The sequence below is a fragment of the Ovis aries genome, chromosome 26 (genome assembly GCF_016772045.2).
Source record: "Ovis aries strain OAR_USU_Benz2616 breed Rambouillet chromosome 26, ARS-UI_Ramb_v3.0, whole genome shotgun sequence".
NCBI lineage: Eukaryota > Metazoa > Chordata > Mammalia > Artiodactyla > Bovidae > Ovis > Ovis aries.
In genome coordinates, this window is record NC_056079.1 from 2,344,742 (window position 1) to 2,364,338 (window position 19,597).

Consider the following 19,597-nt stretch of genomic DNA (forward strand, 5'->3'; position numbering starts at 1 on the left):
GCTTTCTGCCATAAGGGTAGTGTCATCTGCATATCTGAGGTTATTGATATTTCTCCCGGCAATCTTGATTTCAGCTTGTGCTTCATCCAGCCCAGCGTTTCTCATGATGTGCTCTGCATGTAAGTTAAATAAGCATGGTGACAATAGACAGCCTTGACGTACTCCTTTTCCTATTTGGAACCAGTCTGTTGTTCCATGTCCAGTTCTAACTGTTGCTTCCTGACCTGCATACAGGTTTCTCAAGAGGCAGGTCAGGTGGTCTGGTATTCCCATCACTTTCAGAATTTTCCACAGTTTACTTTGATCCAGTCAAAGACTTTGACATAGTTAATAAAGCAGAAATAGATGTTTTTCTGAAACCCTCTTGCTTTTTTGATGATCCAGCAGATGTTGACAGTTTGATTTCTGGTTCCTCTGCCTTTTCTAAAACCAGCTTGAACATCTGGAAGTTCATAGTTCACGTATTGCTGAAACCTGGCTTGGAGAATTTTGAGTATTACTTTGCTTGCGTGTGAGATGAGTGCAATTGTGTGGTAGTTTGAACACTCTTTGGCATTGCCTTTCTTTGGGATTGGAATGAAAACTGATGTTTATCTTGAAAGTACAGAGGGAGAAATTATCTTAAAAGATAGATTTCTCACTCAGTCAGCTCTAGATATCTGCTGTAAGCTACAAAAACAGGCGCCTGGACCAAATCAGAAAAACGTGCAGCTGGCTCAGAGAGTATATTATGGTAGGAAATATGAGGAAGAAAATAGGAAGAAAAAAGAACCAGGACAAAGACTGAAGCCCCAACAGTGGCTGTTAAACCTGATTTGAAACAGCCTGAGGAAAAATGCCCAGAGGGACCCAGGTGAAAAGGGACGGACTTGTTATTACTGTGGGAAGGGGGCATCTCAAGCATGATTGTCCTCAGGCATCTAAGCCACCCCCAGCTCTGTGTCTGGTCCGCAAAGGACCACACTGGAGGAGAGACTGCCCTCCGACGTATAGGCCCCAGAGGTTGGACTCTCAAGACAATCGGGACTGAAGGTGCCTGGGGGTCCCCAAGCAAGCCCCCTTCCTAATTACACCTGAGGAACCCCAGGTATTAGTAACTGTGGCGACCAATCAACTGATTTTCCTTTGGACCCTGGGGCAACTTTCTCTGTGCTCATGGAAGCCCCTGGTCCGCTTTCCTCCTGATCCACTACTGTAATGCGACTGTCAGGATAGCCAAACACTATTATGTCAGTCTTCCTTTAAGCTGCAGCTGGGACTCTGTGCTATTCTCTCAAGTTTCTAATTGTGCTGGGGAGTCTCCCTCACTCATTTTGGGGAGGGATATACCGAACAAGGTCCAGGCCTCTGTTTTTATAAATATGGAATCTATTCTTTTTAACTGAACAAAATGTAAATCCTAAAGTGTGGGCTGATGGAAAAACTGTGGGTCTAGCACAAAATGCTGTTCCTATAGTTATAAAGCTCAAAAACCGTCACCTAATTTCCATATCAAAAGCAGTATCCACTAAAGCCTGAGGTTAAGGAAGGGTTAAAACCCATCATTGAAAATTTAAAGGAACGGGGGTATCAATTCTCTGTAATAGTCCATACAACACTGCTATTTTGGATGTAAAAATGTCAAATGATAAACAGAGACTAATTTAAGATATATAAATAATAAGTGCCTGATCCTTATACCTTATTTTCTGAAGTTCCTGAATGAGCCAAATATATTTCAGTCACTGATTTAAAGGTTGCTTTCTAGAGTTAAACCTCTATTAAATCATCTTCTACCAATGCCATTAAGACAATTGAGAGGATTCTTGGGCATTACAGGCTATTGCTGCATTTGGATTCTGGGTTATGGGGAACTTGCTGGGCCTTTATATAAACTTTTAACTGAAACTCAGCAGGCCCAAACCAACAAGCTGGTTTGGTCCCCCAGAGACTCAAAAGGCTTTTAAGGCCCTCCAAACTTCTCTCTTGAAGGCTCCTGCTTTGAGCTTGCCCACAGGATCAGAGTTTATTGTGTTTGTTCCTGAAAAAAGGCTATGGCCACATTGCTTAAGGGTAATTGCTACTTTTGTTTTGCCAATGACTAAAGCTCCTAAGTTTACTAATGGACAAAATCTTACTGTACTGACTTCTCATGATGTAAGTGGGATCTTAAACTCTAAAGTTCAGAGCAAGAATGGTTCCGTCTTTAAAGCTGCTGTAACTCAAGGGGTGTCACAAGCTCTAAGAATAGAATATCACTTGCACTGTTCCTGGAGACCCCTATTTTCAGAAAAAGTTTAAAAGGCTAATGACATTATTGAGGCATCTGCATAAGGTAACTCAGGAAAACACAAGACTGTTGGTTTAAAGTTTTACCTGTAGCTTTAAAGAGGGCTTGAGCTGCCGCTAAGAAGAAGGGAGTGTCTCTGTGACAGATCTCTTTTGTGCACAGATATTGTCATAGATCTGGAAGCCTTAGAATTAACTATGTGACTCAGCTTTTAGCTTTTCAACAGACTTTACTAGGAGCTTAACTCCTGACCCAGCCTTTGAGTCAAACAAGCCACTGTTTGAGCCAGGAACCAGGATGGGCCTGAGAATATATGTGGGCTTGCTTTTGATGACTCCAAAAGTCCTGAGTCTGCTGTTTGACCCTCAAGACAATGCCTTCTTTTCCTGGGCTCATTTCTACGCTGCATTCCACAATTCTTCTAATTCCTGGGTCTGTGGAGTACTCTCCTGCTCATCAATTGAAGGCTCAACAAGGTGTGTTTCTCCTCATCAAGGAAAGGACTTTCCTTAACTCTGCAATGACATCCAACAGTCCTAAGAATGACTGATGTAACTATGGACGTAATGTGACTTTTAACTTTGATTATGTTTTAACTTGGTTTAATGACTATTTTCCTTACATCTAGACCTGCATATTGGGGTTTGTTTCTAACTGTCTGAGTTTTTAAGCTACAGATGACTGTCCAGGCTTCTCTAAGTGCCATGCCCTCCTTCAACTATTACTTGGGGCCCCGGGATCTGAGACCCTCAATATGAGGGTTAGGAGAATATGTTGCCTCAACAATTTAGGGACAATGCCTCTCAACAGCAGGAAGTAGTTATGAAATGAAAACAATGCCCCTTTCCCTTGGCAACATAACTCTCCTAAAAAAAAAGGGAGGAATGAGAGGCAAGTTGATAAGAGGTTCCAGGTTCCCGAGGAGGAGAGAGGGGTCTGGAATTCTCAAGGAGGAGGAAAGGACAAACATCTTTTTTTTTTTTTTTTTCCCCTCTACATTCCATAGTCTTAGTCATATAAAAGAAAATGTTTTTTTCTTTAAGCCTGGAACTGATGGTTATATAACAAATAACTCAGTTTAAATGCTATACTAAGGATTATATAACAATAATGAATCATGCTTGAGGACACTTTCTCCTTCTTGAAAACCTCCTGACTAATCTTGTTATCTTAAAATGTAAATTGTGGGAGTGGGTCTAGTAAGATCTTTACAAACTTGAAATAGTCTTTTGATTTATTGTAATAACCAATTTAAAAAGTATATAACTCCCTTTCCTAAGACTAGCAAGTGGGGCACTCTCTGTCCCCCTTCTGATGTCTATGTCAGAGGTATTCTCTGTCCCTTTTCATACTTTAATAAAACTCTGCTATACAAAATCTCTTGAGTGATCAAGCCTGGTCCCTGGTTCCGAAGCTAAATCTTCTTCGGAGATCATGAATTCAACATTGTTCACTGTAAGCTATTAACTGGACTGAGGGTGCCAGAAATGATCCGAAGGGAGCTGATTTTACATCCAAGAGAGATTGCATTTGGTCATCAGCAACTGCAGAGCGACACCAACCAGTGAGGCAGGTTTCGGAAAGGCCCCAGTGCCCCCCTGAGTCACATTTGCCCTCCCCTGACACTCTCTCATCCTGGCATCCACTCATTGGAGAACAGGAGTTTATCTAGAGTCCTAAAAAGAAGCTAACTAGAGCAGAATCAGTGACATGGTTGGTGAATGATCAGTTCCAGGTGAAATAAAAGAAAAAAAAAAAGCAGTGAGCCATACAACATCATAAATAGAGAGGGTGGCCAGCCACTACAGAGTCTGTGGTAAAAAAGCGCTCCTTGGAAAGCATGTGTTCCCAAGTTCCCATAACTCCAGTGGTTAATGAAAACAGTGGGGGGATCTCACCGATTTGGAAAATGAGATCAGTGAAAAGCTGGTTCCTGGAGGTCTGGGGCACAGTGGCATCATCACAACCACTAATGTAAGTCTTGGGGAGGCCAGGGAAGAGGCTAGGCAAATCTTTGGGGAGAAAATAAAACTAATTTCTCTGAAAAGTTCCCGTGTGTGAAGGCACAGGAAACCAGAACACACACAATTTGATGAGAATTGTAACACATTTGTAGCTTTTTTTTGGGGGGGGGGGGGTCATATAAGCTTGTACATTTGTTTTTGAAAGTCATCGTTCTCTCTCTCCATAAGAATTAACTGTATTGTAACACTTAGAATTTGGCACAGGTTTCCAGGCAGATTCAAAGGGCTTTGATGGACCTTGACTTGCAGGAAAAAAGTCTCCAGCACCAGTCCACTCTGCAAATGTACCAAAAATGCTGTAATCATGAGGGCTAAAATGAACTATCACCTTTTTTCAGTATTTCAATTTATAATGTAATTGTCATTTCTTATTTTCTGTATGCATGAAAAATGAATACTAAAAAGATATTGATTTTAAGAATGGTTTTGTTTCTGATTTTTAAAAGACCAAGAGAGTGACTCCCTTTCCTTCATTTTCAGACTCTGTTTTAAAAAGACACAAGACGATTCTCTCTGAACACAAGGACAATATGCTATTTCAAGGGAAAGAAAGTATAAGGTAGCTACTGGGGTGAAAAAGAAAGTGTCCTTGCTCATCTGCATACTGTTAATAACGTTTTCTGGGAAGCCAGAGCTGTGACCTGTAGTTCTGTCGGCCCAGAGGAGCACCCCGCTCTTCCTCTTGGTTAAACCTAAGGGTCATGAGGAAGCGCCAACCAGGGTGCCGTCTTCTTTATCAGGCTCACACTGGACTGTCCCGGAAGTGCTGACAAGACAAATGAGGCCCCCAGAGTGTTCCATGCTTCTATAGCCGTTTGCAGTATCTCTGAACCTGGGTCCCCAGGGAGGCAGCGTGTTGTGAGAGGCACAGTCTGGAGGCTGCTGGCACCTGGGTGAACCAGAGGATCTGCCCGCCTGCCCGGCTGAAGCAGGAAACGAGCACTGACGAGTGGATACAGGGACAGCAGGGTCCAGGCAGAGCTGACTGAGTCTCTTGCCCTCTTAAAGATACCATAAGAACTAATATGATTTGTGATGGGGTCAGGAGGAGACAATAAAAAAATCAATACCTTTTTGAATAGCATTTAAAACAAAAAAAACTACATATGTTGTGTTGGCAGTGTTCTTTGAAGGCCAGACGACCCCACTCACCCAGACACTTGGGCAGAGAGCGATCCCACAGGCCGTTCGCCATGCAGGTGAGGGCAGAAGATCCCAGCAGGTAGAAGCCCCTCTTGCACTGATACACAACAGTCACTCCATACTCAAAACCCCCGGCGAGGTTCTGGTGCTCGTGACGAACAGCATTTTCCACCAAGCCTGGGTCGGAGCAGTTCACCACTGCGGAGGGAAGCACATGACACATAGTTTACATGCAGCTCTAGTTACAGCCCTGGAGGGGAGGATGGCAACCCACTCCAGTGTTCTCAGCTGGGAAATCCCAGGGGGACAGAGGAGCCCGGTGGGCTGAAGTCCAGGGGGTCACAAAGAGTCAGACATGGCTGATTAAACAACAACAACAACATTTATAAATGAAATGGACTGCAGAGAAGGTGAACTCCTCTTCGTGGTTTTGGGAAGTTCATAAAATGACAACCTCACAGCCAAGGCTTAGTGTGAACTCCTGCAGCCTTGACGAGCTCCACTTCCTGCTCTGGGTCACCAGGCTTCAAAAAAAATATCGAGCAACATATTGGCTTCTACAGCAATTTTAACATGAGGCTGATAGCTTTTAACTGCTTCCTAATAATAAGCTTCTTCAATGTAAAGTGTAAAATTAGTTTTCCTGGTTATATTTTTACATTACGAAAATGTTAAAGTAGAAATGGCTGAAGTTAAAGTCTTTGTATGTGAGTGTGAGGGTTTAGGACAGCCTGGGACACACAGATTAATTCTACCCCCTACCCCCATCAACATGTATTAATGCACCAATATGTGCCCGCAGTGATTTCTGTTAAATGTCTGTGCTAAGTCGCCTCAATCGTGTCTAACTCTTTGTGACCCCATGGACTTTAGCCTGCCAGCCTCCTCCATCCAGGGATTTCCCAGGCAAGAATACTGGACTGGGTTGCCATGCCTTTCCCCCAGGGGATCTTCCCAACCCAGGGACTGAACCCACATCTCTTATGTCTCCTCCATTGGCAGACAGGTTCTTTACCACTAGCACCACCTGAGAAGCCTTCCATCAACACTTAATAGAATGTAAAATAAGGTGACCGCTGGTTTGAGGTCTTCCCCTGTAGAAACCACAGGGACAGGGGACGTGTTCTCCGAGCTTGAGCGCCTGCTGGCGTCGGGAAGGGGACCAGCCGCCACAGGTGCAGAGGAGAGAAGGGGCCAGAACTGTCTGCATTCTGACTGCCCAGGACTGAACAGGCAGCTGCGGGAGCCATGCTCTCACCCGCATTTCAGACCTGCAGCAACTGCTACACTCTTCTGGTTGGAGACATAGTGTCTAGCAGAGGGTAACACATCAGAGCGAAACCGGTAGCAGACTCACTGTCGGGGTCTTCCCACATCCCAGCATCACACCCCTCAACACGCTAAGCACAGAGACCTGGCCGTGATGTTCAGGTGTTCAAACCTGACGCAGAACAGGAAGTCCTCAGCTGGGGAGAAAGGGAGACATCGTGCCACACATGCAGCCCACCTGGAGTCCCGGGGGACGTTTGTGTTTACTGGGGGTTAAGACATTCATGGAATGGATCAGCAGCACGTCTGAGGTCACAAAGGTGGCTATACCAGAGCTAGGTGAGGCTCAGAGCTCCGGACTACCTGCAGACTCCTGAACCTCCTGCAGTGGGCGTAGGGCTTTGTGAGAAAAGGGAGGAGGGACGGGAGAGGAGGAGGGAGGGAGGAGGGAGGAAAGAACCATTTCCTTATCTTCTTAATTCTTTCATTTTATCTTACAGTTTGTGTTTACATTTCTTTTTCTATGTTTACTCCTGTTTCTTGCTTATTTATTTTCTTTTATGATTCATTAAAAATCTGATCACAAACAGGAAATATAAGAAAATGATACTTCATAAGGGAAACTATAGCCAAATTAAATTCTTTGGCTATAAGAAAAAAATGGGTAAGGATTAGTTCACTCATTTAAAAAAAAAACACATTCGTAGTTGATTAGAGTTTTGAGTAATATTTGTTTTTAAATTTTCCGATAGAAGGGATTATGCAAACTTGAGAGGACAACTGAAGGTGAGATGACTCGGCAGTGTTCAGTGTACGGCACAGAATAAATGTTTTCAGCTTGTTTACTAACTGCATGAATCAAAATTTAAATATAAGATTACTGGTCACAGGGGAAAAAAACAAAAAACAATTTATTATGAGGATTTTTCAAATACATGAAGGTTACCTTTCATTTTTTATCAATAACTGATAAGAATAAAGAAACTGATTTTAGGTGTAATGAGACATTCAGGTTGGATAAAGAAGAAACATTCTAATTGATTGTTATTGATTTTAGTTAAATTTCAGAGACAGGTCGGGGTAGGGACACTGAGAACCTACTGTGCATCGGGCACTGTGCTAAGCGTGTCACATGCCCTGGTTTACTTAGAACTCACAGAAACCCAGACTTTCTTTGCCCGGTTGTAGAAGAAAACTGATGTTCTCCAGTGAAGTTGAGGATTAACTCACTCTAAGACCCTGGATTTGTAACAGGAGGGAAAGTGGCAGGACACAACTTTTGAGAGGGTGACATAGCCCAAGAACACAACATATACCGATCAGAATCAAGCAGGACCAAGACGACACACAAGACTAGACCTTAATCCTCAATCAACAAGTGAAATGGCACACCACAAGTGCCATGGCAGCTCCATGGGACCGTTACAAGACCGGGAGGAGGCAGTGGCCCAGATCCTGGAAATCTCCCCCCTTCTGAAAAATAGTTGAAATAATCCTCCCACTCATTAGCATATGCAATTACCAAGCCTGTAAGAACCAACCACACCAAATTTCGTGGCCGCATTCGCCCTGTGCGAGGGCCCACACTCAGCTGTGGAGTGTGCTTCTCTCTGTATCTGAATAAATTAACTTCCTACCTATCACTTTGTCTCTCACTGAATTCTTTCCAGGATGAGACATCAAGAACCTGAGCTTCATTAGGTCCTGAAACCAGGTACTGTGGGTTTTGGCTGGGTTTGAGTCCCAGCCATGTAGATTCAAGTCCAAAACTGGGTTTTGACTGGGTTAGAGTCCCAGCCGTGTGGGTTAGAGTCCCAATCTGAAGTAAACAGTTCCAGATTCAGTTATGAGTTTAATAAGCTTTTGTTTTGTTTGCTTGTTTCCCTTTCGATTCCTCTCTAATCAGAACAGAGCCTTCACTCACCCCATAGTTTCTTAATTTTCTTTATTCTCATGTATGTAACAGCAAAGTACATATATTCTCTGCATTAAAATGACCAGTCCTACAAAACTGTAGATAACATGGAAAAAAATAAAACCTCCTAATGTTTGCCTGTAACACAAACATTTTTACATGAGGAAATAAAACACTGTGGCTCATCCTAAGACTGTCAGACTTGGGTCTACCTCATTTCTTTTCCTTGAACTTGACACGTATTTTGGAATTTCAGAGACAAAGACTCAGAGAATGCTCTTCTTTAGCAACAGGGCCTCGAAACAGCAGATGTAAACCCGACTCTTAGAGTAGACACGACAACGTCTATTTTCATTCTGTGTTGCAAAGTCTGCAGCCATATAACTTATTTACTCCAGAAAGATATTACTATTAGTAGGAAAGGGTGGCTTTTTCATGTATTCATTTTCCTGGTCCTGTTTGTAAAGGTAGCATGGGGGTTGAGTCATTTCCTGTAGGTTGTTGTAAATCCGTCGCTCAGTCGTGTCCAACTCTTTGTGACCCCATGGACTGCAGCATGCCAGGCTCCTCTATCCTTCACTGTTTTCTGGAGTTTGCTCAAACCATGTCCATTGAGTCAGTGATGCCATCCAACCATCTTATCCTCTGTCATCCCCATCTCTTCCTGCCTTCAATCTTTCCCAGTTCCTTGATGACGGTGATCTGATTTATCACAAATGCATCAGGCACGGTCTGAGCTTCCTTATGGGGAGGGGCGAGTCTGAGGATAAAATGTGACTCACAGTGGAGAGACTGTGGAAGTCTGCATCTAAATCAGCCTCACTGAGCACAGATTTACCTGGAGTTTCAGTGCAAAGTTCTGGTGCAGTTTCTCTTTCCCATCATTAACCACATACTATAGGGCTGGCTTCTCAGGGGACTCAGATGGTAAAGAACCCACCTGCCAGTGCAGGAGACGCAGGTTCAATCCCTGGGTTGGAAAGATCCTGTAGAGAAGGAAATGGAAACCTACTCCAGTATTCTTGTCTGGGAAATCCCATGGACAGAGGAGCCTGGCAGATGGCAGTCCACGGGTGGCAATGCCAGACACATTCTCAGACACGACTCAGGAGCTAAGCACGCATCCTCAGGATTCCACAGCTTATTGACCACCCCACCCACCCTCCCACCCACCCGCCCCCGCCCCCCCCACCCTGACCGGATTAGACATGGGGGAACTGTATTCAACATTTGGAAGGGGGAAGAAATGAAGCACAACAGCATGCTTACACAAGATACAACACCTTAGACCTTCTGGAGAATTATGAAAGGAATCACACAGAGAAGAATCAGGCCATAATGCAGGCAGGGCACATGGAGAATCTCTGGAAATTGTGTTAATAAGGGAGTTATTTCTGTTAAATTCAACTTTTAAAATTTCTTGTCATTTTTTTTTTTCTGACACTTTACTATCCTTATGAGCCTGACCTCTAAAACCATGCTTTTCCTCACTGAATAATATTCATGTAAATTCTGTGAATTAGACAGTACCCCGTACTTCATAAATGAAGCAACACAAAGCAACAGAGAGTAACAGAAAATGCGTGCAGGAGGCATCTGACTCGCTGGGGGATTTCTAATCCCCTCGAGGCTGGGATGACCATACTTGTCAGTCATCTCCCCCTTAATCAGAGGTTTTGGAGGTGACAGCTTTTAAAATTAAGTACTCATTTTAAAGGTCTGCTCTTCCAAAGGTAGGGTCAAGAGAACAAGAAGACAAGTCACAGGATAAGAGACAATATTAGAAAAGACACAGCTAATAAAGGATGGCTACCCAAAACTGAAAAAGAACTCTTAAAACTCAACAATGGAAAACAGCTCAACTGAAAAATGAGCCACAGACCATAACTGACCCCGCAGCAGAGAAGACTTACAGACAGCAAATAAGCACATGGGAAGATGCTGCAGGTCATATGTCATCAGGGAGGTGCAAATTAAACACAGATGAGATGCCACTGCACACCTATCAGAATGGCCGCCACTCGGAACGTGGACAACTGCAGATGCCGACTTGATGGGGAGTCGGAACTCTCATCGCTGCCGGTGGGGATCAGACTGTGCAGCTCGTTATGAAGACAGTTTGGAGGTTTCTTACTGAATTAAACATAACTCTTACCATACAATCCAGAAATCCTGTTCCTTAATATTTACCCAAGGGAGTTAAAAACTTCTGTCCACACAGAAACGTACATGGTAATGATTACAGCAGGTTTATCTCCAGTTGTCAAAACTCGGAAGCAACCAAGATGTCCCTCAGGAGGTAAATCTACAGATAGACTGTGATCTTCCCAGACACAGGATTTTGCTCATTCCTAAAAATGTACTATCAAGCCATTAAAAGGCACAGAGGAAACTTAAATGCATACACTAAATGAAAATTCAGATCTGAAATGGTTACATGTTGTGGTTCCAACTTGACATTCTAGAAAAGGCAAAATTATGGAGATGGTTAAAAGATCAGGGGTTGCCAGGTGCTGAGGGGAAGGAGGAGGGCTGAGCAGGCTGAACAAAGAAATGTTAGGGCTGTGAAAACACTGGGCAGATACAGCAATGACAGCTACCTGTCCTCATGTGTGCATGCTAAGTTGCTTCAGTCATGTCCCACCCTTTGCGACCCCATGGACAGTAGCTCACTAGGCTCCTTTGTCCATGGAGTTCTCTAGGCAAGAATATTGGAGTGAGTTCCATGCTCTCCTCCAGGGAATCTTGCAAACCCAGGGATCGAATTCAAGTCTCCAATGTCTCCTGCATTGGCAGGCAGGTTCTTTACCACCATTGCCACCTGGGAAGCCACATGGCATCATACACCTGTCCAAACCCATAGGTCCTATGTTAAAACTAAAACCCTGGGTTTCCCTTGTGGTCCAGTGGTTAAGATTCTGCCTTGCAATGCAGGGGACATGTTTAATCCCTGGTCTGGGACAATTCCACAAGCCAAGGGGCAACTAAGCCTTTGAGCTTGTCCTCAGGCCCTAGAGTCCGTGCTTTGCTATAAGAGAAGGCACCACAAGAGAATCCTGAGCAGCACAACTAGAGAGCAGCCATCACTCACTACAACTAGAGAAAACCCCAAACAGCAGCGAAGACCCAGCACAGCCAAAGTGTACCATGTAGGTTCATCACTGTTAATAAATGCACCACGTTGTGGGGATGTTGATAATTAGGGGTGTGCACTGTGGGGGTAAGGGGTACTGGGAAACCTCTGCACCTTCTTCTCAATCTTGCCATGAACCTCAGTTCAGTTCAGTTCAGTGGCTCAGTCATGTCTGACTCTTTGTGACCCCATGAATCACAGCATGCCAGGCCTCCCTGTCCATCACCAACTCCCGGAGTTCACTCAGACTCACGTCCATTGAGTCAGTGATGCCATCCAGCCATCTCATCCTCTGTCGTCCCCTTCTCTTCCTGCCCCCAATCCCTCCAAGCACCAGAGTCTTTTCCAATGAATCAACCCTTCGCATGAGGTGGCCAAAGTACTGGAGTTTCAGCTTCAGCATCATTCCTTCTAAAGAAATCCCAGGGCTGATCTCCTTCAGAATGGACTGGTTGGATCTCCTTGCAGTCCGAGGGACTCTCAACAGTCTTCTCCAACACCACAGTTCAAAAGCATCAATTCTTTGGTGCTCAGCTTTCTTCACAGTCCAACTCTCACATCCATACATGACCACAGGAAAAACCATAGCCTTGACTAGATGGATCTTAGTTGGCAAAGTAATGTCTCTGATTTTGAATATGCTATCTAGGTTGGTCATAACTTTCCTTCCAAGGAGTAAGCGTCTTTCAATCTCATGGCTGCAATCACCATCTGCAGTGATTTTGAAGCCCCCCAAAATAAAGTCTGCCACTGTTTCCACTGTTTCCCCATCTATTTCCCATGAAGTGATGGGACCGGATGCCATGATCTTCGTTTTCTGAATGTTGAGCTTTAAGCCAACTTTTTCACTCTCCTCTTTCACTTTCATCAAGAGGCTTTTGAGTTCCTCTTCACTTTCTGCCATAAGGGTGGTGTCATCTGCATATCTGAGGTTATTGATATTTCTCCCAGCAATCTTGATTCCAGCTTGTGTTTCTTCCAGTCCAGCGTTTCTCATGATGTACTCTGCATAGAAGTTAAATAAGCAGGGTGACAGTATACAGACTTGACATACTCCTTTTCCTATTTGGAACCAGTCTGTTGGTCCATGTCCAGTTCTAACTGTTGCTTCCTGACCTGCATACAGGTTTCTCAAGAGGCAGGTCAGGTGGTCTGGTATTCCCATCTCTCTCAGAATTTTCCACAGTTTATTGTGATCCATGTAGTCAAAGGCTTTGGCATAGTCAATAAAGCAGAAATAGATGTTTTTCTGGAACTCTCTTGCTCTTTCCATGATCCACCAGATGTTGGCAATTTGATTTCTGGTTCCTCTGCCTTTTCTAAAACCAGCTTGAACATCAGGAAGTTCACAGTTCACATATTGCTGAAGCCTGGCTTGGAGAATTTTGAGCATTACTTTACTAGCGTGTGAGATGAGTGCAACTGTGTGGTAGTTTGAGCATTCTTTGGCATTGCCTTTCTTTGGGATTGGAATGAGAACTGACCTTTTCCAGTCCTGTGGCCACTGCTGAGTTTTCCAAATTTGCTGGCATATTGAGTGTAGCACTTTCACAGCATCATCTTTCAGGATTTGAAATAGCTCAGCTGGAATTCCATCACCTCCACTAGCTTTGTTCATAGTGGGCCCTAGAAAGCATCACTATGAAGAAAGCTATGAATCTAAAACTGCTCTAAAAAAAAATCTATTAAAAAAAAAGTTCTTTCCAATTTTTCAGGAAAAGGCAGGAAGAAAAGACAAGTCAAAGTTAACACTGAAGTCATTAAAAAGAACCCTGACCTCCTTCACACTGAGCCATAGACTGCTAAAGGACCAGCACCTATTGTAAAACACCAAGTGAAAGTGAAAGTTGCTCAGTTGTGTCTGATTCTTCGCGACTCTGTGGATTATACAGTCCATGGAATTCTCCAGGCCAGAATACTGGAGTTGGTAACCTTTCCCTTCTTCAGGGGATATTCCAAACCCAGGAACTGAACCCAGGTCTCTTGCATTGCAGGTGGATTCTTTATCAGCTGAGCCACAAGGGAAGCCCAAAACACCAAGAACTATTTTTAAATGACAGGCATTTGATTTCTTCTCTGTTGCTTTGGCATAAGTTGGGTGAAAATGATGGAGAAGGAAATGGCAACCCACTCCAGTATTCTTGCCTGGGAAAACCTGTGGACAGATGATCCTGGCAGGTACAGTCCATGGGGTTTGCACAGGAGTATAGACATGACTTAGCAACTAAGCTACGACAAAGGAAAATGAGGTACAGAAAAGATATTTTGATAATTAAAAGCCTGCTCTTTGAATTTATTCCATCTTTCCTTTAGCCAGAATGTCCCATGTCCAGTGGGTAATCACAGTTGCTGGGGGCCTTTCTCCCTAATTAACCAGCCCTGATCTCTAAATTATTATTGGCTTAAAGGTATGAATTATTTCAGCCAGCTCTGTGTTGACAGTGTATGGCATAGCACTCAGAACACACTTGCTGCCGCTAAGTCGCTTCAGTTGTGTCCGACTCTGTGCGACCCCATAGATGCAGCCTACCAGGCTCCCCCATCCCTGGGATTCTCCAGGCAAGAACACTGGAGTGGGTTGCCATTTCCTTCTCCAATGCATGAAAGTCGGAAGTGAAAGTGAAGTCGCTCAGTCGCTTAATAAATGTTAGGTTGAGGAGAAGGGTTCTGGAGGAATGGATCTAGACATCCCTTCAAGCCTAAGACATCAAAGACACAGCTATGCCATAACCCCCCGTGAAGATTAACTGGACCCAAATTTATGTGCCTCCATTTTTAATCATTCTTACAGTTGAGCTATCTTTCCCTGTTATAGTGGATAGAGAAAACAGTTTGATTAAAGCTTTTTACCTTTAGCTAGGTCCCTCTAGTCAGAGCTATGGTTTTTCCAGTGGTCATGTATAGATGTGAGAACTGGACATAAAGAAAGCTGAGCACTGAAGAACTGATGCTTTTGAACTGTGGTATTGGAGAAGACTCTTGAGAGTCCCTTGGACTGCAAGGAGATCCAACCAGTCCATCCTAAAGGAAATCAGTCCTGAATATTCCTTGGAAGGAGTGATGCTGAAGCTGAAGCTCCAATACTTTGGCCACCTGATGTGAAGAGCTGACCCATTAGAAAAGACCCTGATGCTGGGAAAGATTGAGGGCAGGAGAAGGATATGACAGTGGATGAGATGTTTGGATGGCATCACCGATTCAATGGACATGAGTTTGAGTAGGCTCTGGGAGTTGGTGATGGACAGGGAGGCCTGGCGTGCTACAGTTCATGGAGTCGCAAAGAGTGGGACATGACTGAGTGACTGAACTGAACCTTTAGCTTATCTCTGCAGTTGCTGGAACAAGTGGTGGACACCATAGCCCAGTCTCTCCACTGCCATCCAAGTGCCCAGGGCTCGGGGCAGACACGTGGGCCCCGTGCTTCCCTGTGAGAGGGGGTGAGTGAGTCACCACGGCTATCACAGCCATGCCTACACCATGCTCAGGAAGCACTAGGGGCTGCTGGAGTGTCCCACTGAAGGGGAGGGGCCAGCCATATGTAGAAGCCAACTAGTTGTGCCAGCTCAAACATTCCAAGCATCCCCTAACTCCAGTCATCTCAATCACTGCCCCTGCCTAATAGGATTAATGATAACATGTAATCTACAAGGTTAACCTGCCAATGTCCAGGCTGATCAGATGCCCCACATTGTCAGGAGACCAGCATGAGCTTTGGGATGAGAAACCAGGGGCATCTCTGTGAGATACTCCACCCTTTCCTTCCCCAGGACTTCCCTGAGGCTCAAATGGTAAAGAATCTGCCTGCAATGCAGGAGACCCAGGTTCGATCCCTGGGCCAGGAAGATCCTCTGGAGAAGGGAATGGCAATTCACTCTAGTATTCTTGCCTGGAGAATCCCATGGACAGAGAAGCCTGGTGGGCTACAGTCTGTGGGGTCACAAAAAAGTCAGATGTGACTGAGTGACTAACACTTCACTTCTCCTCCCCCAGTAGGACACACCTGAAGCCTGCCTTCTGGAGACAGTGAGAACGAGGAACCTGGGGGTCTGCTCTTCATGGTAAGACTTTCTCATGTTGAAAAGGGAGTTTTAGAGGGAAGTGGAATGAGGAGGCATTACTCTGTTTTTGAGCTGCAGCCAAGCACTCTGATATAGACGTGTGCCAGCATGGACAGGTAGGTAGCCAAATTCAAGTAACTGCCTTTTGAAGCACAGCCTGAATTCCCATCCTGCTATTGCTTTTGAATAGAGCTCCCTTGTGTACCCAGTGGGAAGGTGGATGATTGTCAGAGCACGGGACCTTTGTATGTGTCTGGCTTTAATACTGTTATTACCAAAAACAAACAGAAATGAAACTTCACCTTCACATGGAAGAACGTTCACCTTCAGTATGAGAGATGTTTTAATGGAAGGTAATTGGAGCAAAATCTTAAATAGCATGAACTAAAGACTACAAGATGAACCTGTCAATGTCCAAGTTCTCTAAACTCTTAAAAACTCAAAAACTACAGAGCAGCATTTCCTTGGAAATTTAAGTGTTAATCCAAATCTGTGTGACAATTTTTAAAGAAGCAAATTTCTAAAACTTGAGATCTAAGTGTGAGCGTGAAAGTTGCTCAGTTGTGTTCACCTCTTTGCAACCCCACGGACTATACAGTCTATGGAATTCTCCAGGCCAGAATGCTAAATGAGTAGCCATTCCCTTCTCCAGGGGATCTTCCCAATCCAGGGATCAAACCCAGGTCTCCCACATTGCCAGTGGATTCTTTACCAACTGAGCTATCAGGGAAGACCTGAGATCTAAAAGCAGTTAGAACTTCTTAAGTACATCCCTAAGTCTAGAATTGTAAGGACCAAAGGCATGGAATATACGTGGTAGAGATAAATGAGTGTCTAAGTGAGGAGAAGGGTAAATGGAAGAAGTCTTTGAAGCACAGAGTCCCAGGGTTTTATGACTGAATATCTGGCCAAAGGTCAGACCACGGAGAGATCTGTGTGTCATTCTCAGAAACGTTATTCCACCACGTGGAAAGTGGGTGCAGAAGCCCTCCAAGCAGGCAGACAGGCCCCCTGCTGCGTGGTTGCCCCCACTGCCCGGGGGATCTCCTACCTCGGCAGGTGGGCAGGGGGCTGCTCCACTGGCCATTGCTCCGACACTGGGCTCGAGACGCGCCCTGCAGCAGGTAGCCGGGGTTGCAGGTGAAGTTCACCACATCGTTCAGGTTGAACTCGCTGCCATTGGTCGACCCGTGGGCGGGGTTCCCCGGGTGTCCGCAGGTGATGGCTGTGGAGGAAGGCAGGTCCACATGGTGGTCAGAGATGAACAAGTCATCACCTTCACCTGGAATTCTTTATTCATACATATCATATGTGTTAAACGTGTTAATTAGAGGGTTGACAGTGGATCAGATATGTTACAGATTGTGTTTATATTTGGAAGCAGAAATCAGAGGAAGAGTCATGGGTTGAACCCACAGGTTTTTATTATAAATAATTGTGGAAAATAACCAGCACCTGCCTTTGTTTATATCATAATTTCTTATTTACTTCATGATGGGATATCAAGTAACTTTGAAATAAAACAAAGAGAAACAAGATGCAAAATTTTTCTGTTAATCACGAGTTTTGAATATGTTTCCCTTAGAAAACATCAAGCTAATTTTGTGGAACTCTCATTTTGAAACATTAAAGGAATTTAGCTGAAAATTTAAATTATGTATTTATAAATTATTCCAAAATCAATGTAAACATCATGAAATTAGCAAAAATGTGTGTATGCTCAAATCCTATTTTCTTTGACATCCCCCATTTATGCAGTCAACTGTGATGCCCACAATCACAGTAACACAAATCAGGAAGATACTCTTGACTGGCCCTTTCAAAAGAAACACATTACAGCTGTAAAACTGGTGTTCTTCTCACTCATCTTGTCAACCATTTTCCCTTTCAAGTAAAACTTTCACCCTTGACCTTTGTACATTTACCATAGCACTATCACAGAGAAAATCCGTCACTTTCGTAAACTTACATCAACGTTCCCTTTATTTAGGAAAATAGAGAACATATTAGGAAAAATTGGTTTACGAGGAAATTTGCAATGGAGGTACAATCTCTTCTAAAAATAGGAGCTGGCATTTGCCTTTGAAGTTAGAAAGTTTGAGGACAGTTGTTACATAGCTTCACCTTCTACGAAAGGAAGGACTGCGTTCAAAGCTGTCTGTGTTCTTGACGAAGCAAGGACAGAAACACAAAACAGCACAGAAGACGAGGTGGACACGGGGGCACCTGCGACGGTGATCTGCAGACTCGGGCTCAGCAGCTCTACCCTCCACTAGTCAGAGGTGTCCACCTGGTCGTCCTGTGGTGACATCTAGGGGAATAAATGCCTGACATCCTCATCCTGGAACCCCTCTGAGATGAGCTGGTAAGCAAACACAATGTGGATGGGAGGCTGGCAGAGGGCTGGGAAAACATGGAACGGGAGGAGGACCAGAGACAGCAGTGGGGGAGGGCCCAAGTTCTCTCTCTCCCGCCAGCGCTCCATCTTCTCCTCTGAGATCGAACATGTCTGTGCTACAGCTTAATGACAAAAGGAAAACACCCCTAAGGGAAACACCACCCAAACAGTTCACAGAAGGTACTTACGGACACAGACTGGGGTGTGTCCGGACCACTTGTGGTCTTGTAAGCATATCCGGACAGAAGTCCCTATGAGCCGGAAGCCGGGGTTGCACTGATAAACCACTGTGTCCCTGTAACTGAAGCCATCGCCGCTGATGTGGCCATTCACGATGGGGTCTGGGGAGCCACAGTGGCCGGCTGGAAAATGAACAAAACCAAGAAAAACACGCTGGAGAATATGTCTTCTGTAAAAGCACCACATTTATGGACAAACAACAGGGTCCTCCTGTTTAGCACAGGGAGCCACATGGAACAGCCTGGAATACACCAGAATGGAGAAGAACGTGAAACAGATTATGTATCATGTGTAACTGAGTCACTCTGCTGTAGAGAAGAGACTAACACAATATCAGTGGACTATATATCAATAAAAAGTTATAGAAGCAACACATTCATAATTTACCTTTACTGTCAAGTAACTAACAGCCTTGAATACAAACATTATATACATATATATATATGATATGTTTTCCTTTTCAGCTTAATTTTTCTCAACAGTTGTGGGAACATAAGTAATATTTCAAATAGAAAATTATTAAAGGGTATCCCCTAGTTATGGTTTTTCCATTTATTTCTTCTACTGATTTTTCATTCATATTTTATGGTATTTATCTGGTAAATAAAAGCCAAAAGAAAGGAAGAGACACTTGGAATTAATGTAAGTTCCATTACCTTACTGAATATGTGTAGCAAGGAAAAGTATGGAAGGATTTCCAGTGAGAGATTAGATTCCTGAACTATTTACGAAATTCTAGAGGAAGGACTGGTGTTATAAAATAAATCCAATTTCAGGAAACATCCATTTGAGTCATGTTTTTGGGCCAGCAGTGCTGGGGATTCCACGAGGAGTAAGACAGTCATAAGAGGCCTGATACAGAAAGCATCCCAGGGAGTTTCATCTTAAAGAGGTGAGGAATGGGGAGCGGACATGTAGCCAGGCCGGGCATCAGACACCCTGACAGAGGCAACACTGAAGGCCTAAAGGGAGCACACCATTAGCCAGATCAAGGCGCCTAGTCCCTGTATTGAGAACCTTGATTTGATTTATTTTTAAAGTCTCAGTTAAAATGAAGATTATAGAGTTATGGGACCAAACTATTCATTTTCCAGAAGGGCACCCATTTTAGCCTTTTGGTTACAGCCTTGCACAGTTCACACTCCGTG

General features: G+C 44.1%; 1 protein-coding gene across 1 annotated transcript in view; it reads right to left on the reverse strand.

The window, feature by feature from the left end:
- The window catches only part of CSMD1 (CUB and Sushi multiple domains 1), a 2,070,567-nt gene that overhangs the window by 42,950 nt on the left and 2,008,020 nt on the right, over window positions 1–19,597 (reverse strand). Inside the window, exons 53-55 of the mRNA XM_042241416.1 lie at window positions 18,398–18,571; window positions 16,863–17,036; window positions 5,446–5,634 (exon numbers count right to left, since the gene is read on the reverse strand). Coding sequence (XP_042097350.1) covers window positions 5,446–5,634; window positions 16,863–17,036; window positions 18,398–18,571 — 537 coding nt within the window. The remainder of the gene's footprint in view (window positions 1–5,445; window positions 5,635–16,862; window positions 17,037–18,397; window positions 18,572–19,597) is intronic.